We start from the raw sequence: 9,964 nt of genomic DNA, 5'->3' as shown, positions 1-9,964 counted from the left end.
AGAAGCCCACATTTCAGACATAAACCTTCATCCAAAATGGATGAAAAGAAGAATGGAAAATCAGGAAAAATTTCTAAATACTTATCTTTAAACCATTTCTACTTTATAAGGGTCACAGTACCAAATTATTAAATAGTATCAATAAAATAAAATACAACTTTTGAAATGTTTATTTAATATAAAATTTGAAGTATTTAAATAATATAGCAGTAACAAATACATCTATATAAAGGAAACCATGACTTCTAATGAACACAAATACTTAAATTAGGGGGCATATTTCATTTATTGATGACAACTAACTAATCTATAGTTTAATCAAGGGAGATAATCGTTCCTTCAAATAAACACAATTTAAATGATTCTAATCTATTACAACATCTCCAGTGAACAACAGTCAAACAATATTGGAATATAAGGGAGATAATAAATTTAGAAATATAAGGGAGGTAATAAATTTAGAAAGTTGAAAATATTAAATAGGAAAAGGGGATAAGAGAAATTTTGTAACCGATCTATAGAATTTTTTTATATGAGAAATACTGAAAATATTAAATTATTTAGTTAATATTTGTGTAATACCAATAATTATTCTCCTTCTTTTAATATTTATGATTTATCAGGATTTATTATGCTCTATCTGCTGTGGTAAAGGTTAAATATAAATGGTGTGAGAATTAAAAATATTAGATTTATAATATTAGATTAGTTGTATTAAAGTTATACTAGTTGAAGTTAATCAGCATTTTTAAATAAATTAAAGAAAAAAATCAATGTAAATAACAAATCATTGTAAAATTAAAGATAATGTTGATACGTAGGTGTTAGTTGAAGCACTATAACATATCTACTTGACTGATAATACACATAAATTAGGCACATTTAACACACAATGTAACAAAAAACTTTTATAACATGCATAAAACTTAAACGCTATTATTGCCATAGTTTGCCATCTCATTTTCACTCCTATAGATTCTGCTATTTCATGGGGTAGTGGACATCCAGACATCCAAGTGGAGAACAAATTAAAAGGTACAGCTTGTCATAGGGAACAAAATTACAAGACACTTCACCTTTAATTAAACTGACAAGCTAATACTTGAACAATTAAATCCATTTTAAAACTTCTAAAATTTGAAATGCATTGAACTTTGAGATTGGAATCTATAACATTGATTCAGTTAATTAAAATTGTATTCAATGAAAAGCTCTTTTTTATTCATATAAAAAAGGGAAAGACAAAATTGAATCAAAGGTCCAACACTTTAACATTTTAACATTGTAACACTTTACACCATGTAAAACTATTCTGTCAACACATACACCAAGCACTAAATATACTCCATTGTTTAAATCAACAAACAATATGCATTTGTTTTTAAAATTTCTCTACCTTTTAAAGTATGGAACTTATTTGTTTACCACATAGAAACACACTGACTAGTACTGTTCCAAGGGAGACGACTCTTACAGTACAATTACCTTATAAAGGATGATGAGATTACAGCAACGGAGACAACTCTTACAGTACAATTACCTTATAAAGGATGATGAGTCTACAGGAACAATCTTGATACAAGAAAACCATGCTGTTATATTATGCAAATTTGCATTAAAAGGTTCTTGTGGATGTTTGATAAAGATACAAAAAAAAAAACAGTCCCCTCCTGCCTTTATTTTACAATCCATAAAAACTTATTAAAACAAAACCATAAAATTTCTTAGAATAATACAAGTTTACATAACTACAGAATCTAATAAATATAAAATTGAAAAAGTGTTTTGACAGTTAAATTTATACATGTGTTTTCCCCCACAAAAATCAACAGTAAAGAAATGCTGCCAAAACTTTTAAATGACAAATGTTGCTGTAGAATGGAGACTATACAAAGAAATGTCACGGTCCACTGATTAGTATCCTCCCTGTGCTACCAGAGCCATCAGTACCTTCTTATAGTCACCTGATGTGTCCTCCTGTAAAACAAATATCATGTGATTATCATGTGACATGTACAAACTAATCAACTCTACCATTATATTATCTATGACAATGATTGAGGAAAATAATTCTAACATTTTATTAAAAAAAAAATCAAATAAAAAATGGCTTCAATTATTATTGGGTAGTAGACATTTAGATATAAGAATAATTTGTTTCTAAAAGAAAACCCATGTGATATCATCTTTATCTCAAATTGGTTCAACATATTTATCACACTCTTACAGGTTTTATGATGTTTCAGTATAGTCTAGCATGAACTTGTGTTGTAAGATTATTGTATCATATAAATATACTTGATAAAACTCCTCTTATTTATATGTTAAAACAGTTATTAAGAACTCAGAAACAAGAACATTTTAATCATCAATTCTAATGCAACATTGTTTATATTGAAAAAGGCATAAAAAATAAGGTTGATGGTATGAATTGTGCACCCAGTACAGAAATCATTGTTTTAAAATGTCTGAGTTAGCAGTGTTTTCTTGTAGTTGCATTGTAACATAATGGAATGGAGATAACAGTATTGTATTTGAAGATTTGTGGGCATCAATCTTTCATTTGATGGTCTCAAATATCTGTTTACTGCCTCCACTAGCACATTGCCAGCACATAATCTAAATTTAAAACCATTTAATTATCAATGGATGCCTGCAAATCTTTAAATATCTTATGGAACTGGTCTGATATCTAATAGTCACATAAAATGCAGGAAATAGACAAAATATATATCTGACAATCAATTGACTATCAATGATAAACTTCTTTGTAACACAAATAAAATGTATGATAAATGAACAATTCAATTTCAACAACAAACTTAAAACATGAGACAGGTTCCAATATAAGATTTTTTGGGATAACTTTGTTAGTAACATAAACTAATGCACATCCCCACAATTCTAAAAGTATAATACTGTGTTGGATTATTTCACCAAGACTGAAAGATTTAACTCTCTCAGGTAAAGTTCATGTTCCAAAGTTAAATTTTGGTATATTTTGGTAAAGTTGAGTGGTTCCTTAATATCTATGAATATTTGGCTTCAAAATTTGAATCCTAAATGTACCTAATAATAGTTAATCCAGTAAAATACTTTTTTTCAATACTATATTATAAATCTAATAGTTGTGATAGAAAGTCAAAGGTATATGTATTTATAAATATAAGTTTTTAATATATATATAGAGTAACTCCATTATGATAATGCAGGAAATCTACTCTGCTTTGGATTGTCACTATTTATGGGCATCTAATAGACAACTTTTGAGTAGGGTCCTTCGTCAATTATGCTCGCCTTTATAACGTCATTTACTAGATAGATGGTTCATTAAGCGTCTTCCTGATTGTCATTATGCAGAATAAAACAGAAATAATGTCCCCCCCTCTTTTGGAGCAATAACCCCAAAACTCAATCTCAGCCTTCCCTTTGTAGTATGAAACCTTGCAGTACAATTTTAGAGAGATCCATGCAATTACACACAAGTTATTGTCTGGAAACTACGAAAATGCTTCTTTTTGACCCCTAATTCCGAAATTGTTGGAACCATAACTCCCAAAATTAATCCCAACCTAAGCTCCATTTGTGGTATTGGATCTTCTTGTAAAATTTGATAGAGATTCGTTCACTTAAACTAAAGTTATTGTCTTCGGACAACAAAGGAGACATCATAGCAGTATACGAACCATGCAGTTGTATAAAAAATACCAACCAAAAACTTTTAACAGGAACTGAAATTACCCACAAAATGAAACGAATCCATAGCAGAGTTATAGTGCAACATAATAATAGGCTCGTGAAATAATCCAGTTGTTCTGTTATCTAAATGTTGTAGAACATTAATCCAAATATTGTGAACAAAATATGAACAATATTATAATGTAATCGCTCAAATAAAAGTGACAAGACTGGAAAGCAATAATCCAAATATATATAAATAAATAAAATAAAATGCAATTAGCCAAATGTCAACAATTTTTCAAATGCCATGATTCAAATATAAATAAGATTGAAATGAAATGATCCAAATAATTAAAATAATGAAATGCAATGATTCAAATAAACTATTTTGAAATGCAGTTATCTGAATAGTTACTTTTTTGCAAATGCCATGATTCAAAAATTAACACTACTGAAATTCAGAAATGCAATGATTCAAATAATCTATTTTTGAAATGTTAAATATCCAAATAAATACAATTTTGAAATGCAATGATCCAAATATAAGGCAATATGATTAAATATATATAGGCCCAGTGTCCATACTTTGATTACAAGAATCTATTCTACTCTCTGTTTTGGAAAAAAATACAGAAGCTAATGAATTTCAGATTTCAAATTTTGAAAGTTGTTTATCATTGCAACAAAACCAGGGGATCTAAAAATAACTTTTAAACAGAAAGTGGGATGGAGGGTTGTCAGATTCTTGTTATTGAAGCATGGACACAGATTAGGATTATTTAATCAGATTGACTTCAACAATATTATAAACAAACTGATATGTAAAGCATTTGATTGCAGGCAGTAACATGGCACTTAAAGCAAACAGACATACTCATAAGCTTCATAAACACAAGTTCTTATTTTATTCACTTTTTGAATTGTGGGGATTTAAAGAACAAAAACAACTAATCTATAAGTAAAATCATTACTCCCTATTTAGATGCTCCTATCAGGGAACATAGAATAATTTTATAATCTCCCGATGTATCGTCCTGAAATAAAGGGAGACATAGTTATGTACAGTCCAGTTAAGATGGTCATGTATAGACCAAATTGGAGATGACAATCATCAGTAGTCCAGATGTCAATGACTACAGTGAAAACTTATTACAGAACAATTCTATAATAATTTTACAATATCAATGGCTTTTTAAACAAGATGGTGTTTCTCACCTAAATCTCATGGAAAGAGTAACAGCCCTGCAATGAGATTTGGCTGAGAAATATCCTCAAGATTGAAAGACCATTGATAACTGTTTATCTCTATTTTGCATATGACATCATTGATGTTATTATCTGTAAATATTGCTCTGAAATAAAGGGAGGTAACTTTAGCAGTTGGATTGAGAACCTCAAATAAAGGAACATATAAAAATATTAAAAATGTAACTGGGAATACTTTCTTAATTGAAAGGAAATGTATAAAATCTATAGCCCAAGGGTGAATTGAGAAGTAACAAACACATTTATGGCCAAAATAATTTTCTTCAATAAAAAGGGGAGATAACAATTATCAACGAGGACAGATGGATGATGATGACATTAGACGCCAAGTGATAACCATAGTTAACATGTGGTCATTTAGGCAAAGAACTCCACAAGGATCCCAAATTCCCAGGCTTAAAAACATGAAATCCAGAGGTCCCCAATTTAAAGAAATTAAAATCCTGACATCCTAAATTTAAAATAAGAATTCCGGGATCTCGAAAGGATCAATCCCAAAATCCTGAGCTTAAAAACACCTGATCCAGACTTCCCCAAAAAGGTCCTGCCCCCTCTATTAAATCATTGCATGAACTATAACTCACCCTAATGAATGTATCTAAAGATTTGCCATAGAGTCTTTGGAACTCTTGTTTGATTTGTACCATGTCAACTTCAGCTCTTGTAACAACAATACGAATCAATGTTCGATCGTCTGTTCCCAGTCCCTGAAACAAATTAAACATATTAATATTATTTGTTGTAATACATTGTACTGATAGAGTATAATACATACAAAGGATATGTGGTGGACGTAAAGCAACCAATTATCAATCAATCAATAGGATATGTGGTGGACGTAAAGCAACCAATTATCAATCAATCAATAGGTTATGTGCTGGACGTAAAGCAACCAATTATCAATCCATCAATAGGATATGTGCTGGACGTAAAGCAACCAATTATCAATCCATCAATAGGATATGTGGTGGACGTAAAGCAACCAATTATCAATCCATCAATAGGATATGTGGTGGACGTAAAGCAACCAATTATCAATCAATCAATAGGATATGTGCTGGACGTAAAGCAACCAATTATCAATCAATCAATAGGATATGTGCTGGACGTAGAGCAACCAATTATCAATCAATCAATAGGATATGTGCTGGACGTAAAGCAACCGATTATCAATCAATCAATAGGATATGTGGTGGACGTAAAGCAACCAATTATCAATCCATCAATAGGATATGTGGTGGACGTAAAGCAACCAATTATCAATCCATCAATAGGATAGGTGCTGGTCGTAGAGCAACCAATTATCAATCAATCAATAGGATATGTGCTGGACGTAAAGCAACCGATTATCAATCAATCAATAGGATATGTGCTGGTCGTAAAGTAACCAATTATCAATCAATCAATAGGATATGTGCTGGAAGTAAAGCAACCAATTATCAATCCATCAATAGGATATGTGTGGGACGTAAAGCAACCAATTATCAATCAATCAATAGGATATGTTTGGGACGTAAAGCAACCAATTATCAATCCATCAATAGGATATGTGCTGGACGTAAAGCAACCAATTATCAATCAATCAATAGGATATGTGCTGGTCGTAAAGTAACCAATTATCAATCAATCAATAGGATATGTGCTGGACGTAAAGCAACCAATTATCAATCAATCAATAGGATATGTGTGGGACGTAAAGCAACCAATTATCAATCAATCAATAGGATATGTGCTGGTCGTAAAGCAACCAATTATCAATCAATCAATAGGATAGGTGCTGGACGTAAAGCAACCAATTACCGATCCATCAATAGGATATGTGGTGGACGTAAAGCAACCAATTATCAATCAATCAATAGGATATGTGCTGGTCGTAAAGCAACCAATTATCAATCAATCAATAGGATAGGTGCTGGACGTAAAGCAACCAATTACCGATCCATCAATAGGATATGTGGTGGACGTAAAGCAACCAATTATCAATCAATCAATAGGATATGTGTGGGACGTAAAGCAACCAATTATCAATCAATCAATAGGATATGTGCTGGACGTAAAGCAACCAATTATCAATCAATCAATAGGATATGTGCTGGACGTAAAGCAACCAATTATCAATCAATCAATAGGATATGTGGTGGACGTAAAGCAACCAATTATCAATCCATCAATAGGATATGTGCTGGACGTAAAGCAACCAATTATCAATCAATCAATAGGATATGTGGTGGACGTAAAGCAACCAATTATCAATCAATCAATAGGATATGTGCTGGACGTAAAGCAACCAATTATCAATCCATCAATAGGATATGTGGTGGACGTAAAGTAACCAATTATCAATCAATCAATAGGATATGTGCTGGACGTAAAGCAACCAATTATCAATCAATCAATAGGATATGTGGTGGACGTAAAGCAACCAATTATCAATCAATCAATAGGATAAGTGTGGGACGTAAAGCAACCAATTATCAATCAATCAATAGGATATGTGGTGGACGTAAAGCAACCAATTATCAATGATCAATCAATAGGATAAGTGGTGGACGTAAAGCAACCAATTATCAATCAATCAATAGGATATGTGCTGGACGTAAAGCAACCAATTATCAATGATCAATCAATAGGATAAGTGGTGGACGTAAAGCAACCAATTATCAATCAATCAATAGGATAAGTGTGGGACGTAAAGCAACCAATTATCAATCAATCAATAGGATATGTGGTGGACGTAAAGCAACCAATTATCAATGATCAATCAATAGGATAAGTGGTGGACGTAAAGCAACCAATTATCAATCAATCAATAGGATATGTGGTGGACGTAAAGCAACCAATTATCAATGATCAATCAATAGGATAAGTGGTGGACGTAAAGCAACCAATTATCAATCAATCAATAGGATAAGTGTGGGACGTAAAGCAACCAATTATCAATCAATCAATAGGATATGTGGTGGACGTAAAGCAACCAATTATCAATCAATCAATAGGTTATGTGTGGAACGTAAAGCAACCAATTATCAATCAATCAATAGGATATGTGTGGGACGTAAAGCAACCAATTATCAATGATCAATCAATAGGATAAGTGTGGGACGTAAAGCAACCAATTATCAATCCATCAATAGGATAGGTGGTGGACGTAAAGCAACCAATTATCAATCAATCAATAGGATATGTGCTGGACGTAAAGCAACCAATTATCAATCAATCAATAGGATATGTGGTGGACGTAAAGTAACCAATTATCAATCCATCAATAGGATATGTGCTGGACGTAAAGTAACCAATTATCAATCAATCAATAGGATATGTGGTGGACGTAAAGCAACCAATTATCAATCCATCAATAGGATATGTGGTGGACGTAAAGCAACCAATTATCAATCAATCAATAGGATATGTGCTGGACGTAAAGCAACCAATTATCAATCAATCAATAGGATATGTGGTGGACGTAAAGTAACCAATTATCAATCAATCAATAGGATATGTGCTGGACGTAAAGCAACCAATTATCAATCAATCAATAGGATATGTGCTGGACGTAAAGCAACCAATTATCAATCGATCAATAGGATATGTGCTGGACGTAAAGCAACCAATTATCAATCGATCAATAGGATATGTGCTGGACGTAAAGCAACCAATTATCAATCAATCAATAGGATGTGTGGGACGTAAAGCAACCAATTATCAATCAATCAATAGGATATGTTTGGGACGTAAAGCAACCAATTATCAATCAATCAATAGGATAGGTGCTGGACGTAAAGCAACCAATTATCAATCCATCAATAGGATATGTTTGGGACGTAAAGCAACCAATTATCAATCAATCAATAGGATATGTTTGGGACGTAAAGCAACCAATTATCAATCAATCAATAGGATAGGTGCTGGACGTAAAGTAACCAATTATCAATCAATCAATAGGATAGGTGGTGGACGTAAAGCAACCAATTATCAATCAATCAATAGGATAGGTGGTGGACGTAAAGCAACCAATTATCAATCCATCAATAGGATATGTGGTGGACGTAAAGCAACCAATTATCAATCAATCAATAGGATATGTGGTGGACGTAAAGCAACCAATTATCAATCAATCAATAGGATAGGTGGTGGACGTAAAGCAACCAATTATCAATCAATCAATAGGATAGGTGGTGGACGTAAAGCAACCAATTATCAATCCATCAATAGGATATGTGGTGGACGTAAAGTAACCAATTATCAATCAATCAATAGGATATGTGCTGGACGTAAAGCAACCAATTATCAATCAATCAATAGGATATGTGCTGGACGTAAAGCAACCAATTATCAATCAATCAATAGGATAAGTGCGGGACGTAAAGCAACCAATTATCAATCAATCAATAGGATATGTGCTGGACGTAAAGTAACCAATTATCAATCCATCAATAGGATATGTGTGGGACGTAAAGCAACCAATTATCAATCGATCAATAGGATATGTGTGGGACGTAAAGTAACCAATTATCAATCAATCAATAGGATATGTGCTGGACGTAAAGTAACCAATTATCAATCAATCAATAGGATATGTGCTGGACGTAAAGCAACCAATTATCAATCGATCAATAGGATATGTGCTGGACGTAAAGCAACCAATTATCAATCAATCAATAGGATAAGTGTGGGACGTAAAGCAACCAATTATCAATCAATCAATAGGATATGTTTGGGACGTAAAGCAACCAATTATCAATCAATCAATAGGATAGGTGCTGGACGTAAAGCAACCAATTATCAATCCATCAATAGGATATGTTTGGGACGTAAAGCAACCAATTATCAATCAATCAATAGGATATGTTTGGGACGTAAAGCAACCAATTATCAATCAATCAATAGGATAGGTGCTGGACGTAAAGTAACCAATTATCAATCAATCAATAGGATAGGTGGTGGACGTAAAGCAACCAATTATCAATCAATCAATAGGATAGGTGGTGGACGTAAAGCAACCAATTATCAATCCATC

The 9,964-nt window shown here is 32.3% G+C and overlaps 1 protein-coding gene across 5 annotated transcripts in view; it reads right to left on the bottom strand.

The window, feature by feature from the left end:
• Nucleotides 1-154: 154 nt before the first annotated feature.
• The window catches only part of LOC143046389 (annexin A4-like), a 53,111-nt gene continuing 43,301 nt past the window's right edge, over nucleotides 155-9,964 (bottom strand). For 2 of the 5 annotated variants that reach the window (XM_076219527.1, XM_076219530.1), the window contains 2 exons: nucleotides 5,532-5,654; nucleotides 155-1,977 (listed from right to left, as the gene is read on the bottom strand). In XM_076219527.1, the coding sequence (XP_076075642.1) occupies nucleotides 1,915-1,977; nucleotides 5,532-5,654 (186 nt within the window). In that variant the 3' untranslated portion in view covers nucleotides 155-1,914. Of the gene's footprint in view, nucleotides 1,978-4,652; nucleotides 4,716-5,531; nucleotides 5,655-9,964 lie in introns of all 5 variants that reach the window. The other 3 variants (XR_012969154.1, XM_076219528.1, XM_076219529.1) reach the window with 3 other exon arrangements.

Source organism: Mytilus galloprovincialis, chromosome 9, assembly GCF_965363235.1.
Source record: "Mytilus galloprovincialis chromosome 9, xbMytGall1.hap1.1, whole genome shotgun sequence".
Lineage (NCBI taxonomy): Eukaryota > Metazoa > Mollusca > Bivalvia > Mytilida > Mytilidae > Mytilus > Mytilus galloprovincialis.
The sequence above is the reverse complement of the archived record's forward strand: the minus strand, read 5'-3'. Positions and strand labels throughout refer to the sequence as shown.